The 20,546-nt window shown below is 35.5% G+C and overlaps 1 protein-coding gene across 9 annotated transcripts in view; it reads right to left on the bottom strand.

Moving 5' to 3' along the window:
- LOC109072217 (citron Rho-interacting kinase-like) overlaps positions 1–20,546 on the bottom strand; it is a 51,979-nt gene that overhangs the window by 4,023 nt on the left and 27,410 nt on the right. For 5 of the 9 annotated variants that reach the window (XM_042729240.1, XM_042729239.1, XM_042729247.1 and 2 more), the window contains exons 16-38: positions 17,885–18,082; positions 15,398–15,591; positions 14,091–14,226; positions 13,026–13,130; positions 12,803–12,943; positions 11,878–11,985; positions 11,404–11,602; positions 9,928–10,095; positions 9,664–9,687; positions 8,432–8,569; positions 7,131–7,305; positions 6,958–7,046; positions 6,197–6,301; positions 5,904–6,073; positions 5,610–5,690; positions 5,359–5,494; positions 3,412–3,551; positions 3,172–3,264; positions 2,885–2,993; positions 2,497–2,625; positions 1,609–1,689; positions 1,441–1,519; positions 1,180–1,353 (exon numbers count right to left, since the gene is read on the bottom strand). In XM_042729240.1, the coding sequence (XP_042585174.1) occupies positions 1,180–1,353; positions 1,441–1,519; positions 1,609–1,689; positions 2,497–2,625; positions 2,885–2,993; positions 3,172–3,264; positions 3,412–3,551; positions 5,359–5,494; positions 5,610–5,690; positions 5,904–6,073; positions 6,197–6,301; positions 6,958–7,046; positions 7,131–7,305; positions 8,432–8,569; positions 9,664–9,687; positions 9,928–10,095; positions 11,404–11,602; positions 11,878–11,985; positions 12,803–12,943; positions 13,026–13,130; positions 14,091–14,226; positions 15,398–15,591; positions 17,885–18,082 (2,972 nt within the window). The remainder of the gene's footprint in view (positions 1–1,179; positions 1,354–1,440; positions 1,520–1,608; positions 1,690–2,496; positions 2,626–2,884; positions 2,994–3,171; positions 3,265–3,411; positions 3,552–5,358; positions 5,495–5,609; positions 5,691–5,903; positions 6,074–6,196; positions 6,302–6,957; positions 7,047–7,130; positions 7,306–8,431; positions 8,570–9,663; positions 9,688–9,927; positions 10,096–11,403; positions 11,603–11,877; positions 11,986–12,802; positions 12,944–13,025; positions 13,131–14,090; positions 14,227–15,397; positions 15,592–17,884; positions 18,083–20,546) is intronic. The other 4 variants (XM_042729243.1, XM_042729248.1, XM_042729246.1 and 1 more) reach the window with 2 other exon arrangements.

Below are 20,546 nucleotides of genomic sequence, written 5' to 3'. Positions count from 1 at the left end.
CCTAATAGTCGACTAACTGTTTGTCGATCAGATTTTATAAGTCGCTTAGTCGCAGAAAAAAAAAAAATCCACAGGCGAAGTCAAGCAGTCCATGACAGACAGCTCGTTAACGGCTGGTCTATGGAAATACAGTACATCAGGCAGGACATGCAAACACTCGTCTATCATTCAACGACCTCAAATATGGCTTGTCATCTGAAACATGTAAGTATTAGCAACTTTACATGGCCGCTCAATCTAATAACATAGAAAAATGTGCAATATTGAAGTGTCTGTGTGGAGTGTGGAAGCTGAACAGTAGCGATCACTGCAGGACAGACGGAGGCGCCGGTGTGTCACTTGCTCTTAAAATACTCCCTCATTTTTGGTCATACAGATAAGAGTAATACATATTTGTGTGCACTCACAATAACAACAAAACATTGTGCTTTTGTAAAATATTGAAAGCAAACAGAATGCGCTTTCTGCCATCTCGGTCTCTCTGAACTTGAGGGCGAAACTACAAAACTCTGTGTATGCTTGCCTTACAGTTATGGAAAACATATCTATAGACAGCGAAATGTCTACTTTCAAATGAACCAATTCAAATGGAAAACAGATATTCTCAGATTATGTAATTCATATAAAACATGACATAGGCACATACTGCAGAGATGAGTCAGTGTCACTGACTTCATCTCTTAAATCTAAAACCAAAGAAACTAGTGTATCAATACATTATTAAAATATAAATGCAGCCTCCTTACTGTTTTTCCCTGACTCATTCATAATCATTACTTCCGCCGGTGCGCTGTGGCAAGCTTTATGTGTGCTTTAGCGCTTAAGCTATGTAGGCAATTAATGGCTTATTTTAATTATTTAAATGATTTATTAATAATTGTGCGATTAGTCGACTAATGCTTCAAATGAACGACTACTAGTCGACCAGAAAAATCTTTAGTCTAGGGCAGCCCTATTAAAATGAAGAGAGAAAAAAAATGTTTTTTAATCCCTAATTATTTATAATAGTCGCAACACATAATTCTTCCATTAAATTCAACTGTTTTCAGTTGCCAAGCAGTGTAGTAACTTAACAGTTTAAAAGTAAAAGTTTAAATCTGCAAATTTACAACATCTGATTTTCACTAGTGACTCATTCACTCAGAATTTAAAGCCGGGCTAAATTGTCACAACCCGCACCTCCTGCTTGAACCGGTCCTCTGCAGTTCCCCAGACTCTCGCACCAGGCTGCCCTTACAGCAGATGACCCGCAGTTTGTTCTGATAGGACGAGGCCAGATAGATGGCACCAGATGATATGGCCGGACCCAGATAACGTGGGTTAGGAATGTCCAGGTGAACAAGACTGGAAGGCCTGTTTTAAAGAGGATTTAGTGTCACACTCTAGTTTCTAATGTTATTTTTGCTGTCTTATATGCATGCCTGTTGCTGTACATCCTACCCAAGAGCTGCATGTCCCTGAATCTCAATAACATCCAGCGAGTTGAAGTAGGTCACAAACAGATACGGCTCTCTGAATGCTGGAAACAGAAGATGCATTAGTGATCCTGAAAATCCTCATCACTATGTTTTACATATTTCGTTTTGTTACAAATGGAAAACTGGCTACCAAATGTCAGGGGAAGTCGGCTCCATTTGAGATCATCAGGGCGACTTCTTCGGCCGTAAGCATCCACAAACACACCGATCTCTGTTATCAGAAATCAGACATTTAAAGAAAAACAATGTAGAAAATCAATACAATTTAAGTGATTTGCACAACACAGAATTTCTGGGGGAAATAAGCACAGAGTGCTGTTATTGTAAATAAATTAATAAATTAACCATTTTAACTATTTAAACAGAGTCAGGAATATTTAAATGGAAAAAAAAAATGGAATCCAGAAAAATTTAAATGGAAAAAAAATAATTTGGAAAAAAATATATAATGACTAAAATGACTGGGGAAAAAAACTAATTAAAAGAAACTAATTTCGTAGGACCCTGCTATTGTATACTGCACACTATTTTAACAGAGTATACAGTTAGTAACAAAGAATAATGAAAAATGTTTTATAGTACAGCATGTACTGTACAATGCATAGTACTGTATTGTCATTGTATTAAATGTTTAATTTAGCAGCTGACAGCATGCAGTGAAGAGAAATGCAATTTAACCAGTTTTATAACAGAAATAGTGATTTGGCATATTTAATCAGAGAATTTTTTTATTTTGTAACTTTTGGCAAATCGAATAAATAGACTTGTTCATTCGTCAGATGCAGAAATAAAGTGTTGCAGTTTGATAAAATGGAGTATTTAAATGTAGCCATAGACTATTGTCTTATACATTAGATAATGTACATACTATTGTCTTGTACACTTGTACAAAAAAATTGCATTTGGTACAACATGACGGTGAGTACGTAATGATTTTGTATGAACTGTTGCTCATGCAACTAATATTTTCATGCAACAGGAACTTGCTGTAGCTTAGATGGTGTGATGGGTGTCAGACCGTGGAAGCAGAGCAGATATTCTTCCTTCTGCGGAGTGCTGGACACCTGGACGATGGAGATTGGGAAACAGTGGGAGGAACCAGTGAACACAGCCGATGCCAGCGACACGTCATTCTTGTCCAGGAACTCTGCCAAAAACAGCCCATCACACAAAACGCTGTTTACATAATGCACAATTACAAATTATAAGTGCCTGATCATGTTCTCACAAATGGTCCGCCAGCCGGTCCAACCTGGAATATGCAAATGTTACTGCAATGACTAGCTGAATCCTTTTCAATAACAGATCCATCACAGGAGATATCAGACGTCAGTAGATTGTGGACTGACCTGAAAGTTAAAAACAATCATCTAACTGTGCCCACAGGACGTCATTAATATACTTACCGTCCAGAACACACTGCTTCATCTCAATCTCGTAGAATTTATTGGTACCGATGATGATGCTGTAGCTGGTGAAGTGGATACAGCTGCACGGCTCGAGCGTTTCAATCTCCTGAGAGATAAAGAGTGGATCATTAGGGGAGTGTTTGTGTGAGCGATCTCTGGAATCAGACCAGAAGGCAACAGCACGTCAAACATTGCAGCTGTTTGCAAAGGAATGACATTGCTACATTTTTTGTGAAATATGAGTTGTTATTATTATAAGTCCCAGAACCTCGAATATCACTTACCTTCCGTATACAGAATTTGTTCAGATTGTCGTTGTATCGTAGAATTGTGACTTTGTTAGGCATTGCTGCACAAATGCACGGACCATTTTCTATCTAAAGCAAGAACAGATACAAAATACCACGTAAGGTACAAATTTGTTGCATTGCACGTCACAACAAGGCATGATGCAACACATTGCACTAAAAATACACTGAGAGGAAGTTGCAATGCAGTGAAACACATGGTGACTGCAGCCTCACCCTGCCCGCGGCAAACAGATGACATCCCTTGACGGTCTCAAAGATATACGGCACAATCTCAGGTATCGTGGGGAGGTGAGACTGGGACAGAGACTGTTTCACTTTCTTAATCTCCATCAGACACAGTGCCCGCTCATCCCCTGCAACACATCATCATAATCAACTTACTTTAAATGCATCCTTTGTCAAACAATACTGTGCTGATAATATGGGACAGTGATGGTATTATGCAATGTGGTATCTTGGGAGGAGTAAGGTGTCCAAGTCACAATATCTCACTACTGGGGTGCCTCAGGGCTCAGTTCTTGGACCACTTCTCTTCTCTGTCTACATGGCATCACTAGGTTCTGGCTTTTCATATCACTGCAATTCTGATGACACTCGACTCTACCTCTCCTTGCATCCTGATGATCTGACGATGATAGCTGCTCGCATCTCAGCATGTCCATCACCTTCAAATCAACCTTGCCAAGACAGAACTTTTTGTGGTTTCAGCCAGCCCATGACTTCATCACAATTTCTCCATCCAACTAGGCGCATCAACCATAACACCTTCCAGGACAGCCAGGAATCTTGTAGTTGGACTCTCTAACACTAGCATTCACAATTTTTTTCTATTCTATCTACTAGTTTTTTTATTTGTTATTTTAAAAAAAAACGTGCTACATGTGCTGTAATAGACCAACCAGAACTTGTCACAGCACTTATATATTGTTGCTCTTTTGTTGGTTTAATTGCTTCTATTGTCCTCATTTGTAAGTAACTTTGGATAAAAGTGGCTGCGAAATATCATGGTATTTTGATCTAATAATTAGCATATTAACATACCAAGGTATTTGCATAGTTCTTTGTGTTGCAAGCACCATGCTCTAATGTTTGAGCTACGTGAACACTTTAAAGAATAAAATAGTATTATCATGGTAATTAGTACACAAATGCATGATATTAACGTCAAAAAAAAAAAAATAAAACAGTATACCATGTAGGGACATGCCGGTATCAAATGTTCATGTTGCGATTAATTGCTAATGCTTTTTTATACAATATAACAGGTTTAATAACTTTTTTCTTATAACAAAAATAGCTGAACATTTAAATACAATAAAGCAATACAGAAAAAAATGTATAAAGTTAAAAAATTCTACACAGATTAAAGTGCAAAAGAATTATAAAGACCAATAGGTATCACTTTACAATAAGATCTCATTAGTTAGGGTTAGGTTTAGGGTTAGCATTAACATTAACCTTAGTTGATGCATTAACATTCACAATGAGCAATAGCTACATTTGCTACAGAAGTTATTGATCTTCGTTAAAAAATACAACTCTTAGTTCATGTTAGCTCATTAAATAACACGGTTAAAACTTTTGATTTTAACGTGTTATTAAATATTGTAATTACCTAAGATTAATGAATGTCTAGAAGAATTTTTAATTGGCAGTTTATGTTAACTAATGAATTAACTACTGAAGGCCTAATGTACAGTGTGAACGAACAATAAAGAATCAAAACACTTTCAAACAATATCTAGGCCATGTTGTAGTCCAGATTAAAATGTAAAAAAGTTAGAAAATAAATGGCCTATTATGTCTAAATATTTAAGTATTTGGCCCTGTGATGAACACCATAGCAAATACAAAAATCTGAATGGCTGTTTAAATCATGTAATCATGTGTTGTGCAGTGTGACCAGTTGGTGGGAAAAGTATTCTCAAAATGCATTCAAAGTTCTAAATAATTTGTAATAAATAATTATTCTCTGTATTTTGAAGTGCCCACTATAACAGTTTAGTGCATATTCATTACCGTGATATATTGCATTACCGAATACCGGCACATGTCTAATACCATGCTAATTTTCTTTTGTACTGTTGCAAGGGCTCTTAGTTAAATCCATTCAGTTTTGGTTTCTGAAACGAGCAGTAAATGATAGTGATCTTTGCTCACCCACGATCATCAGCAGCTTGTCGTGCTCCTTGATGATATGGATCTGAAACACGGATCCCATACCCGGGATGTGAGTGAGGGAGTTCTTAATCACATTCAGGGCATAGAGCCCTTCCTCGGAGCCCACCAACACAATCTGATGGCAAAAACAAGATGACGGTATATTAAACTATAACAAATATAGACTGAAAATAATGAAATAAATCTTGAAAATTCAAAGTGTTTGTGATATTAGTGGATGACGCAGGTACCTGGTCAGTCAGCGGGAGGGTGCAGTTGATATCCAGACGATCATCTCCTTCTAGCTTGAGTAAGGAGTTACCCAACAATTTCTGTAAAGAACCAAAAACACCATCATGAGGTTGTGAACAGTATGTTTAAAAAGTGCATTTTTCATTTTATGCACTTTGCAGAGCTTTTAGGATTATCGGTATGTTTCCCTGCGTCCTGCTGTACTGGTAAGAAGAAACAAACCTACAGTTTCTGCCTTACATGTCACTCTTTAAATGTCACTATGAACGGTGTTTCGGGTTCCTTTTACTCACAGCGTCTGCTTCGGCTTTCTCTCTCGCCCCACGACTGCTGGCCACAATGGCTTCCAGCACGGCCACCCAACGCTGCTTCTCAGAAAACCCAGAGGTCATGAGGTACAGAGTCTGACCGGGCCAGCATGTCGACTGTGGAGACGACTCCAACTTCAGTGCATACGGCACATCTGAACACATACAAGTATGTTAGGACATGGGGACATCTGGACATGGACTACTTTCTGAATCCACATTCTTCATACCAAAAAAGTTATTAAAGACATAGTACAGTGCAATTCCACAGGCATCACCTGTCTTGGCTGTGTTGGGCAGCTCAAAAGCACCGACAGCAGAATGAACAGTCACGTCTCCATCAGAGAGACACAACTCAAACTCATCCAGCGCCTTCACCGACTCTGAGAGGACAGATTATACATCATTCACATCAAGCTACATCATTCCACACCTGTCTATCCCTGCTGGAAAACAGATAAAACTAGACTGATTTAGGCAGCGACTAGTTTAAAATGGTTTGGTTATTTTTGTCTAGTGCCAGCTTTAGATGGTGTTCATTTCAAATCTTAATCTTGGTACACAATATAAAATAAATGTAACAACAACAAAAAACTAATTTGGTATAAAATATGCAAGTTTACATAAATTATTATTTTTTTTAGAATAAGTGGAAGTGTTGTCAGATCAATAATGACGGCATCATCTCTGGCCATCTATCTGGTTTCCGATGGTGAGACTGGTTTGGACTGATGGATTAAGAGGGGTTTTGTTAGCTGCTCAGGTTTGGAGACCATCAGACCTCTTTAAGCTGGTTTAAGATGTCTAGATTGTTGATCAGGAGGAGCTACTGACTTGATTTGGTAGACCAGCCTGGTCAAGATGGTTAAAGCTGGTAAACACCTAGATTCAGTCAAAACAAGCTACCACTATCCAAAGACCAGCTTAACCAGGTTAAGCTAGTATGAATAAAGATTTTCCAGCAGAGATGAACTGCTGCTCTGTAATAATATGCTGTATGCAAACAGAACCAGTGCACAAAGTAAAAACATTCACAGACCGTCTCTTGGTTCTGTCTCGTAGGTGATCACTTTATATCCATCCAGCACCACGTACTTCCTCTCCCAGCCCTGGCCACGCTTCCCATTTCTGCAGAAGGACAACCACAATTCCATGTACACTTAGTGTTTGCTTCTCTTCTGATGGTGTTCATGCTCATGGCACACGGCTCACCTGGGCTGCTTCAGCCATCCCTCCAGCCTCATATGTCCACCAACGTCTTTCAGACCAGAGTTGCTTCCCTTTTCCCGACACAGAGCCTCGGACAGGTGCAGCGCGTACTCTGTGGGCACGCCACAGGTGGCGGGAAGGTACGGGGAGCATTTTGGGTGGCACAAAGCGTGACATTCTGAAGCATGAGAGAGAAGATGGTTAAACCGACACAGAAAGCTTTAGCCCAGGTTGACCTGATGAGGTCAGCGATCTATTAAGAAACAACAGTGGGCCCTTTTCACATTCTGTGTTTTTTAGAAGCACAAGTCATTATAGTAACTTCTATAGTGGTGAACGAACAATACAACAAATAATTATTGCATTCTCATAAGTTCCATTATCAAAAGAAATAAAACCCAAAATGACTTTTTCCAAAAGAAGAAAAAAATATATTAAAATAAATTTGCTCAGCCGTTGTATTAGATACACTAATGCCGCAGCATTGACTAGTTTTCAGAAATGTAATGCAATTTAAAGTTATATAACATTAAACAAAGATAAACATAAAAAATACTGTTAGATTATAATAACTTGTCATCACTTGTCAGAAAAGGGATCATGCCTGAGGAGAAACAGGAGCAAAAAACTTTTTTTTCAAAAAAAAGAAACTCACCACACATAGTTAATATAGTGTTACAACGGGGCAGAAAATATCTAAAATGTTCCAATTCTGTAAAATTTATGGAAATTTTTTGGAAACTTTCTGCCCTTTTGCATCCCTAAAGTAAATTGTTTCCTGAAAAAAAATGACATCTTGCAATGGAAGAAAGCACATTTCACATGTGTGAATGACATATAATATGTAAAAACAACTTCATTCAGGTTTTATGGGGTTGACATGAAAAAATAAGAAAGTGACTAAAGAAATCATTTATTTACTAAACAAATTAAAAACAATTATGATTCCCCTTTTCACAACATAAAGTGTTAACCTTGTTACTTAAGCTATTTCTACTTAGTTTAGTTTAACCCCCAAAAAAATATTTTGATGGAATAAAAAATGTAATTAGGCTCATTCAGTGATGTTACAGTAGGTTAATATACTTTTTATTTTTTAATAATACTTTTGACTTGGGAAAAAACTATCAATTTTGATGTTACCATTTGTCTTCGTGGTTTCTCTAATATTTGTGCAATGCAATACCGGTACCGGTATCGGAAAGAAACAAAAATATAAGTATCAGTATTGTACTTATGTAAAAAGTCCCTAGTTGTAAATACAGTGATAATGTATTTGGAAATGGTCTACATGTAATCCGTACCAATGCATGTTGCAGCTTGCCGTCCGAAATGGACGGTGTCCAGACAGACGGTGCAGCGGGCCGCCCTCATGTTGAGCCCCTGTGTGAAGCGGTGAGGAGTGTTGTGATGAATCCTGTCCTTCACACGTCTGGTGTACTCTACAGGATCAAACATACAAATGTACTTTCTTAAAAACCGTCTTGTGTCTCTTACACCCGTCTATATAACATATGCAAATAGGCCAGAGCAAGCTGAAAATGTCCTCTCTTGAGAACACTTCTCCACCAGCATCATGTACTGGCCAAGCTGTCATTGGTAGCTTGGGTACGAGCATGCAAGGATTTCGGAGTTCTGGCATTCTGCATGGCATACAGCAGGAGTATAGCCATATATACGAGATAAGCTCAGTGTCCTGACAGATCTGCGTGCAGGAGCTTTGGAGATCCACAATCAAACCATGTTGTCCTGAGTGGAAGTCTGCAGCCATCAAACCATGATGACCTGACACAGCAAGTGTTCGTTCAATATATTGGGTGTAGAACGGCCAAAAGACTTCAACTGAAGCATTTCCTTGGATGACATGTTTGGATTGGGCCAGAGAGCTTATCTCTGCAGGGATATAAAGATCATATCAAGAAAGAAAAGATATTGGGGAGACGTCTGCTTCATTCTCAGGAAACAGTGCCATTTGTGTTCACATGACTGAACACTGTCACATTTAAAACACATATATTTGAAATAGTAAATATACAAACACAGGTATTTTATATATATTTTTAAAACCTATATTATATATTTTTCAAATATATTTGTGTATGTCTGTGTGTGTGTGTGTGTGTGTGTGTATGTAAACACAACAGTTAATATAATCATATTAATAGTATGCATATAAAAGTTTTTTCTAAAATGCTTTATGCATTTTATATAATAATGCAGAATGCGTCTGGTGTAATGTGAAACTGTTATTTTGATACATTTCCACATTTTAAAATAATGGTTTGGCCTTTCTGAAATGATATTTGAGAAATGGTGTTAAAGTTTTTCTGACCATATAGTTCAAACAGAAGTTTGTTTGTTTTATCTGTATTTCATGATTTTTCGGCATATATCAGCCTCATCTTAAAGGTTCATCAGTAACCTTCAGAAATAAAAGTGTAAGTAATTAAATAAATAAAAAAATCCTGATATTTCAAGCACAAATGGCACGGTTTCTTGAGAGTGGGTCGCCTGAGCCTGTTATGTAAGAACTTACTTTCAGAAGTGGCTCTCCTTATTTCTGTAAAACGACAACAGAGAGGACAGTGAGTGTGGACAGACATGAGCCAAAACATTTCTGGAGTCCTTCAGAGGACAGAGCCTCCTCATCTTATATTGAAACAGCATTAAATATGCATCAAACCAGCATTGTTCTACAAGCCTCTGATTTAATTTCACCTTTCATAGCATGAGATGAAATGGCAAGAACAGAATTGTTGTTTTGCTTATGTTTTGAATGTTAAAAAGTCTGGCTTCTAACCATCAGGATTGGCAGCGTCCTTCCTGCGGCCGGAGCTGGACGACATCAGGCCGCTGCTGGGCTGGTGCTCGGGGGATTTGTTGGATTTGGTGGACATCATGAGCTGCTGACGAGCCAAACCCGGAGTGGCTGGAGTACCGCTGTGCTCCAGGGCTTTATTAAACTGAACTGTTGAGAGGAGAGAATACAGTGAGACGACTGAGAAAACAACATTACACACAGTGTGTGGCACGTCTGCTTATTGTTTGACAGAACGTGTCATTATAAAAACCCTTTATTACACTGCCGCTTAAAAGTCTCTTCTGCTCACCAAGACTGCATTCATTTGACAGCTAAATATTATCACAATTCAATTAATTCTGTATTGTAATATATTTTAAAATGCAATTTATTTCTGTGATCAAAGCTGAATTTTCAGCATCATTACTCCAGTCTTCAGTTTCACATGATCTTCAGAAATCATAATATACTGATTTACTGCTCCAGAAACATTTCTGATTATTAGCAATTTTGAAAACCGTTGAATATTTTTGTTAAACTGAGATGCATTATTCTTCAATGAGTAGAAAGTCCAAAAGAACAGCATTTATTTGAAATAGAAATCTTTTGTAACATTAAAAATAAATTCACTGTTACTTTTGATTTATTTAATGCATCCTTGATAAATAAAAATACTAATTTATTTATAGAAGAAAAATCATATTTTTGTAGAAACAGCTATAATTTTTTTTGATGAATATAAAATATTCAAAAGCAATGATTTGAATTTAAAAGCAATATTTTTACTTTCACTTTTGATCACTTTAATGCATCCTTGATGAATAAAACTATTACTAATAATACTTAAGTATAAATATTATTAAAAATCTTACTGACCTTAATATTTTAAACAGTAGTATATATTGCAAAAATTGTCATTTATAGTCTATAAAAACATTATTATAATATAATATATTTAATAGTCTGGATTATCATTCTTTCCAGTCACAATTTGAGTCTTCTAAACTCTAAAAACATTTCCATGTAAAAATACAAAACCATATATACCATATAAAAATATATTAACATTTTGTATTTAAAATTAAAGTATCAGACTTTCACTGTCTTTTCTGAAATTCTTTATGCATTTTATTAAAAAATCTGTCACTAACTTTGATTTAAACTCCATTATGCAGTGACATTTCCCTATTCAAAAACATTTCCGACAACATATATGAGGAAATTACATATAAGTGTTTCAAGCAGAAGTTTCTCTCTCATTTAATCTGTATGTCATGATATTTATGCTTATCTCAGGCTCATCTTAAAAAATAAAATAAAAACATTTCTGAAGAACTCAAAAAAACTATTTTATGATTCTGTTTCACGTTGCTTTTGTGTAACTGTTTACCAAATTTGAGTCCCTGTTCATTGTAACACAAGAAAACAAGCAACCAGTTTCCAAATGTAACACAGGACTGAATGTAAACGGCTCACCCTCTCTGAGCTCCAGCCGTGTTTTCTGCAGGGCTTCCTCCAGCTCCGAGCAGCGAGCGCGTTCCTTCTCCAGCGCCACCTTCAGGTCGGTGTACTGCAGGGGGACAGGGGCCACGGCGGGCACAGAGGGCACCTGCGTCTGTCCCTGCGCCGCCAGCGCCGCCAGCAGATCCTCTCGACGCCGGCCGCCAAACAGTCCCTGCACCCAAAACACGAGAGCAAGTGAATCGCCCAGGCTCACACCCACAGACACGCTAGGACTCTATCCTGCCATTCCATCCCTACATATCCAGTCAAATCAGGTGTCCCTTCCTACAGCTCACTTATTCAGGGCTTCTGTATATATGAATATATATGAGATTTCCGACGGATGACGCGGTTAGTATGCGGTTATTTGCGTGCACCTAATGCGCAGCTCAGCAAGCAGTTAGTCAGATTAGTTAATGAAGTGAATTTACAGCGGATGACTCTGACCTTTTTCTTCTTAGAGGGGTGCTCTACCTTGGCCTGCAGGAAGTCTATGAGCTTGGTCTGCTGGGTGATGGTCCCCTCCATCTTGACCTTCTCGTGAGAGTACGCCGCCTGCAGAGGGAGCCACACTGCTATTGGAACACACCTCTGTGTTTGGAATGGAACACTAGCAAATATTCATATCACCACATACTATATTTAAACAGCAGGTAGTATGCAACAATTTTAACCTGTATAATATGATATATAATTTTTCATTATTTAATCCAATTTTGTGTGAAAGTGTCATAACTTTTGACACCTATATAAAATAAATTTATTTAATTAAATAATAATTAAAAATAAACGTAAAAAATATTTTATAAGATAAATAAAAATATTTATATAATAAAATTATAATCATTATAATTAGTTATAACTATAAAAACATTATTATATTATATATGAAATTAAAAAATCTAAATTTAGCTTTAGTTGTGTATTGATAACACTAAAATAATCCTGATACAACATACTGTACACAGTGCAGCAAATAGTTTTGTTTTTTTTAAATAGCATGCAGTGGGCGTTGTGATGCAATGCGGTCACCTCGCTATGTGGCCTGTTTGATTCTGTAAGTAGATGGTTATAATCTCAGAAATAAATAGCTATTTTTTTAACCAATTTTGGATAAAAATATCTTTTGTAAATACAACCAAATATTGAAAGAGGACAGAATCCCCTTACTGTGCAATTCATCACTCTCGAAATTAAAGTTCAAACAGAGTGTACTGCACTGTGGAACTATTATGGTTACAAACTGTACATTTTGGCAACTATAGTAGCTGATTTGGGGACAGAAAATTGTGCATACTATACACAGCATACATACTGCATGCCTAATAAGAGTAATATGGCTGCTACTCTTCTGCAGTAGACATGGGTTCACCTGTATATTTTCCAGCTGGTACTCCAGATCTGTCCTCTCGGTCTTCAGAAGGTCCGTCTGGTCCAGCGCGTCCTGAAGTCCTTGAGTCAGTCTGAAGATGTGGCTCTTCTGCATGTCCAGCTGCTGCTGCAGTTTTGCTTGCTGAGAGAAAAAGATACCCTGGTTATGGTAAGGATGCACGATTACACACGTGCATGTTTTGAGTGCTAGTAAAGTGAAGCACCTCGTCCATGAGCCTCTGTTTGAGCTCTCGCTCCGTCTCCAGCTTCTGCTGCAGGCTGCGCGCGTTCATCTCCAGCATGGCGTGTTTCTTCTCCAGATCACTCAGCTGATGAAGATAGAGCATGGTGGGAAATTAATGGGGGCTTGTTTGCAAAAATGCCCCACAAATTCAAGATAATAGGACAAATGGGGCATAAACAGCAAACCTCAGATACAATGTAAGAGCTTAATTTCGCTTTGTAAACAGCTTTAGTGATTATAATGTTGCATAATTAGTGCTAGACTAACGTCGTGGGACAACTTGTTTGTCTGTGTAGAGAATACACCAGAATATGACATTGTAAAAAAAAAAAAGTTTTAAAAAAAGTTTCAGAAGTTTAAGATTATGATGAAAAATATACAAATATATTATTTTTAATTTTTATATAAATGTATATTTACCAAAACATGAAGAAAATCAAAGCCATAAATCTAAACAAGATGTGTTCCAAATTTGAGGTTGATATCTCTAAAAATGACCTTAGAGTTTAGGCACAATACCAGGATTTTTTTCAGGACCATTTAACCATTTCATATTATGTCTGTTATTTTATTGTTTTATTTGTGTGTGTGTGTGTGTGTGTGTGTGTGTGTGTTTATGCTACATTGTGGGGACCCCACAAGGATAGTAAACCTGAAATGTTTGCCATTATGAGCACCGGCCGGCGGTCCCCATGAGGGAAAAAATTATTAAAAATAGTAAATGATGTTTATTTGAAAGTGTAAGAATGCAAACTGCAGTTTTCTGTAAGGGCTAGGTGTAGGGTTAGGGGGTTATTCCATACCAAAAATTCTTAAGAAAAAAAAATCCAAAATGACCAAACCGCACCAGAGGGTTGACAACACAGATATAATTAATAAAGTAATATAAACATTTCCCTTATAAAGGTAATAAATGCCCCTGGAAATCAATTCAAGAGGGTAAATATTGCTCCTCAGTGGAAACGTTCATTTCTGACCCTGTTACTGACCCTGTATTGCTGTTGTTTTTATCCACAGCGACACACATGTGTACTGGCACACTTACTGTATCAGAAAGACCTTCAGCTTTGAGTTTCTGGTCTTTCAGGGCCTGTTGCAGTACCAGGATTTCAGCTTTGTGCTCTTTGACCGCCAGTTCAACCGTCTGACGAGACTCAGAGTTGCGCTGCTCTGCACGGAGTCTGGAGACCGAGAGAGAGAGAGTTATAGAAGAATGAAGTGTTGGAGCGGCGCAGTGTGTCTCTTACTCAGTGTTTCTATCTCTATACTTAACGTTCATTATGTAACTCTTATATAACTACGGACACTTCTGCCCCTGTGGACATTAAAAAAAGAAACTGTTCTGACAAATTTTGAACACTTTCTAGTTGATTTTGTACACTGATAATGTCAACAGTTATATATAAACATATCACAGCAGAATTATTTTTTAGGAGGCTATATACAAATCTAGAATTTTAATGCATTTAATAATGTATATTGATTTGCATTCATTAATTTATATTTGCATTAATGTCAACATTTTTATCATGCCTTCATTGATATCTATATTTATTTGTTAATTATTTAACAATATAAAATATTTAATATATGTTATATAATAATAACAATAATAATAATTATTATTATTATCATATCTAAGTTTGCAGTTTTCATTGTATAAAGTCCTTTGATGCCATGATAAATCCACTAAATGATTTTATGTATCTATTTATTTAATTTTATTATTATTATTAATTTTTTTGGACAATCCAAATGATGTATCATGTCAATATGCAATGGAAACATTTTTCTGGAGTAGGGCTATATGCATAGCTAGCATTTTTATACATATGTAATGGAATAATGTAGTTATGTGCATTAAATATATGCATTTATATATTCAATTTAATTTAGCATTAATAAATACAGAAATAAATGAAGGCGTGATTAAAAAAAAAAGAAAAGTTCTGAAATTATTTAGAACTTTATTTGATAATATTATTTGCATCATTTTTATATATTATATATCATCTTTTTTATATGAAATTCGCAAATTATATAGTTTTAAATGTTTTATGTACATTTCTAAAGTAATAAATCTTAAAATATCTCAGTTTACAGTTTTAATTGTATAAAGCTAGGTTAGAGTGCTTTGTTTACTATTGTATTTTTAGAGCTGATTTACAGCAGAACTATTTTCTTGTTTAGTTTAGTATCTGTATAATATAAAACGCTATAAAATCGAGGTGACTTGACTGACTTTATGTGGATTATGTAGGAGTCTGTGTCATGCACTAACCGTTAGGCCATGACTCTGGCACTGTCCAGCAGTCGTCCAGCTCTCACAGTCAACCGTGTGTGCTTCTGTACCTGTTCTGCTTCTCGCTGTCCAGCTGTCTCTGTGTGTCTCTGGCTCTGCGCTCCGCCTGGTTCTTTTCCTCCTCCAGGGCAGATCTCCAGTTCTCCCACTGTCTCTCCTTCTCCATCAGCTCATCATTTAGCGTCTCCAGCTCCAGCACCTGCTCCTCCAGCATCGTACACGTGGTCTTCAGCGTCTCGATGTTCTACACACACAAGCACATGTATCATTTCTATGCTATCACACTATCACACTTGTGTAGCATATAAATACACTCATAATAATATTACTCAAGTAATCAATCCATTTTTTCCTGACTTGTCCAGTTATTCATAATTTTTTATTATTATTTTGTTGTTTTAGAGAGAATAGCAGATAAAATGTTTAGAGATTAGTAGATGAGTTTAACATTTCACTAGTTAATACATTTTATTTTAATACATTTTAAATAAATTTTATTTTATTTAAATTTTAATACATTTTTTATTTATTTGCATTCATTTTTATTTGAGAAGTTTTATTATTTAACTTCAATACATTTTCAATTAATTTACGCTTTAATTAAATTATAATTAAATTTAATTTAATTTCATTTACATTTTCATTACAGAGGTTTCCATTTTATAGGAAAGATTTTTTTAATTTCCAAAACTTTTCCAAGCCCTGAAATGTATAAGCTAAATAAGTTGTATTTAAATAAATTGTAAATAATTGTGATTTCATTTAAATTCAATTACAATTTTAAGTTACATCTTATTTACATTTATTTTCATTAAATAAATGTCCATTTTATTTTAAAGATTTTAATGTTCAAGATTTTTCCAGGTCTGCAAATTTAGATAAACATAAGTTTTTATAAATTAAATAAATTTCATTTGAATATTTTATTCAAATAAAATAGTATTTATTTAAAAATAAGTTTAAAATAATTTTATTTAATTTTAATTTAAAATGAAATCATTATAATCTGATTTTATTCACATTTACTGCCATCATAAAAGTTTCTATGATTTTTTTTTAACATTTTAAATAATTTAAAGTTTTATACATTTTTGTGAGCTAAATTCTTACTTAATTTAAAATCCTTTTTAAAGACTTTTCCAGGTCTGGAAATCACCATTTTAAAATGCCCAGATATTTCCATATCTCTATGATGGCAGAAACCTTGATAAAAAGTAACAGATGACTGATAACTTATTCAGTACATCTGCTCCAAACCAACAAACGGCATCTAAGGCACTGCAGGATATAACGTCGTAATTATGCTGATAGATGTGGAAAGGAAGCGGCAGGTTTTTTTCTTTTTGACTTTCATTAGCAGGTCCGGATTTCAGAGTCGCTGCCAATCATAATTGATCCTCAGAGAGCTGGCGGGGGGATCGAGGGTGTCTTGAATCGGGCAGATGTGCTCGGAAGTGCATCTCAGCGGCAGGACTGGATATTACCACATTTCAGAAAGACACAGAAGGAGAGAGAGAGAGTCTCCAAATATAGCCGGCGTGCTTTTGCCCCTGTGAAGTCCAACGCTGGCAGGGCAGAGGGGAGAATATGACACATCTCTGCCTCCTACCAGCGTCTATGATTACCATCCGCTACTGTTATACAACAGCGAGGACTGCACACCTACACACACATCCCACGCGCCTACATCACCTCACACACACACACACACGCAGCTCACTGCGGCATCATCGCGCAAAAACAATGGAACCCGCGAGCATCTTATTAAATAGCTTTGTTTTGGCACTGAGGAGGACAGCTGTGATTCGCTGTTCATGTGTTGTGTCATCACTTTCCAAACCCTTAAACAGTCATATCATCAGAAATTAAGAAAACATACTACACTATATCATATAAATGCCTTCCGCAGGAGAAACAAATATGATGCATTACAAACTTTCATAAATTTTTAGCCAGCAGATCGAGGAATAAATAATTATATGACCACCATATAAATGACAGTTGGTAATATTTGTTATTGTTTTCGAAAGAAGTCTTATTTGGTCAGAAATACAGAAAAAACAGTAAAATTGTGAAATATTATTACAATTTCATGTGAGTGTTTTCTATTGTAATATATTGTAAAAAGTAATTTATTCCTGTGATCGAAGCTGAATTTTCAGCATCATTACTCCAGTCTTCAGTGTCACATGATCCTTCAGAAATCATTCTTAAATACTGAAAACCAGAACTAAAATATAAAAGTAAAACAAATTCAGAATGCTTCACTTTTGTGGTTTAATTTCAATAAATGATCATTTTGGACTGGAAATAATGTTTTGAGCTCTTATATTCACAGTATGATTTACAGAACACCTTTTAGTCCCCTAATGTGTTCAATTCTTACATTACACTCATTTTCGAGACGCTAATGACAACTTAACATGCTCTCAGAGAGAACAGCATCTGTTAAAGTGGTGCTCTTCATCTCTCTCCCGCTGCGTGCACGTGCATCTGTGACTCACACACCTGGCGATGAGTGTGTGTGTGGACTCTACCTGTTTCTGGTTGTTGAGGTGCATCTCTCGGTCGGCCACCTCCCGGCGCAGGCGCTCCACGTCCTGCTTGAGGTGCAGTCTCTCCTCGTTCTCGTCCGTGGCCTCGTCCAGCTGTTTGGACAGGTAGAAGTTCTGTCGGTTCAGCTCGGCGTTTTCCTGCGAGAGCTGCGTCAGCTGCTCCTCCAGATCCGTGATCACCTGAGACAGCCGCAACAATGATTATGGAATAGGGGGAAAAATAAATAAATAAAAAAGTAAATCTACAATATTTAGATATGATCAAGTATTTTAACATTGAGAAAATTACATGTTAATAAAAAAAAAAAAAAAACATATATATACAGTATATGGGTGCGTGTGTGTGACTACATATGTAACATTTTTAAATGTATACGTGCATTTTCTGTGTCATATTATGCTCAGGACCAATAGAAACAAAAGCATGTAAAAAAATTTAAATATTATTACAATTTCATGTAAGTGATTTATATTGTAATATACTGTAAAATGTAATTTATTTCTGTGATCAAAGCTGAATTTTCAGCATCATTACTCCAGTCTTCAGTGTCACATGATCTTCAGAAACCATTCTAATATACTGATTTGCTGCTCAAAAAACATATTATTATTATTATTATTATTATTAATATTTAAAACAGTTGAGTAAATTTTTTTCAGGATTCTTTGATGAACAGACGGATCAAAAGATCAGCATTTATCTGAAATAAAATGCTTTTGTAACAATATACACTATACCATTCAAAAGATTGGAGTCAGTATAATAATTTGGGGTGGGGGGGGGGGGGTTATAGAAATTAATACTTTTATTTAGCAAGGATGCTTTAAACTGATCAAAAGTGATGATAGAGACATTAATGTTACAAGATATTTCTATTTCAGATAAATGCTGTTCTTCTGAACCTCCCTTTTTCATAGAAACCTGAAAAAAATCTGCTCAGAGGTTTTCAACATCATAATAATAATAAATGTTTTTTTTTGTTGTTGTTGTTGTTGTTGTTTTGAGCAGCAAATCAGAATGTTAGAAAGATTTCTGAAGGATTATGTAAATGGAGTAATGATGCTAAAAATTCTGCTTTGAAATCACAGAAATAAATTACATTTTAACATATATTTAAATAGAAAACAGTTATTTAAAACAGTAAAAATATTTCACAATTTGACAGTTTTTGCTGTACTTTGGATTAAATAAATGCAGGCTTGGTGAGCAGAAGAGACTCCTTTTAAAAACATTACAAATATTACTGTTCAAAAAATTGTCACTGGTACTGTTCTCTGAACTTGATCAGAAAACCTTCTTTGACTAAAACTCTTTTTAGAAGCGTTTTCTCGTTTCACACATTTCCAAAGCCTCCATCTGACAAGCAGAAGAGACGCAGGTTTGTATGAAACTGCAGCGCTGGTCAAGAGTGCCAAGCTCTCCTCTGGTGCGGAGGAGGTTTCTGTGCTCATTATTATTGTCATTACTGTTAAAGGCACAGAGCCACACTCACACACACTGACCCTCTTTAACTACTGACCAAAAAACACTTTAGTTGACTTGCCCGGTGTTTAGCTTTTCAGCATCTTTCACCGATTAATTTCAAAAATGCATCTGTTTTCCGCCTTCTGAATGCCTATTTGCACAATGCCGTGTGGTTGCTAGAGTGTTATGCTCGGTTGCTAGGTATTTTCTTTATTGTTCATGTAGAAATCTGATAGCTTGGAAAGGTAGTGAAGGAAGGTGATGAGGGAAGATGCCATTGTGCACTTTATAATAGCAATGTATTTAGATGTAAGTTAAGCATGTGCAGGATGATGATGCATCAGCTAATGTGTTAATGAAAATAAATAGAAACATTTGCTCATTTAGCTCTCGTAGCACAAAATGTTAAATTATTCAAAGAGGCCATCTTGCCTCACTAAATTTTATAGAACGTATATATGCCTTTTAATACTATTATTTATTATACTATACTATATTATATTAGAATTTTAAGTGTGATTAAAGTAAACTACTAAATCAACTATTCTATATTTTTGACAAATTATTAATGTAAAATTATTTAGAGGCCATCTTACCTATTTAACTTTTGCAGAATTTATAAATTATTTTTATATCATATTATTTTATATTAGTATAAAATTATATATTCATATTTTTTACCTGTTCATTAATGTAAAATACTAAATCAACTTTCAACCATTCCATTAAATCTTTAGACATTTTTAAATGTAAAATTATTCAAAGAAGCCACCTTACCTATACTTTTAATATTATTCTTATATTATCTTATATTATTATACTACAAAATGATAAATGTCTTTAAAGTAAAACAGCAAATAACTTTTGTTTATTTATTCATTTATTTTTTACATTTATTTGAATAATTGAATAACCAATTTCAGATAAAGCAGAATCCCAGTAAAGAGATTCATCTGAAAGGTAAATTATTATATGACTTATGTAAAAGAATATGAATATATAAATTTTTCATATATAAGTAAAAATATTCCATAACAGTAACACTGTTATTTCAAATTGTATGATTTAATTCAGTTATCCTATATGGATGTCTAAAAACCCAATAAATTACAGTTAGTATTAAATAATAATAATAATAGTAATAATAACATAAGGTGCCACTTGGGGCTTTATGGGTCT

This window comes from Cyprinus carpio, chromosome B8 (assembly GCF_018340385.1).
Source record: "Cyprinus carpio isolate SPL01 chromosome B8, ASM1834038v1, whole genome shotgun sequence".
Taxonomy (NCBI): domain Eukaryota; kingdom Metazoa; phylum Chordata; class Actinopteri; order Cypriniformes; family Cyprinidae; genus Cyprinus; species Cyprinus carpio.
Note: the sequence above shows the minus strand (reverse complement) of the source record. Positions and strands in the feature narration are given on the sequence as shown.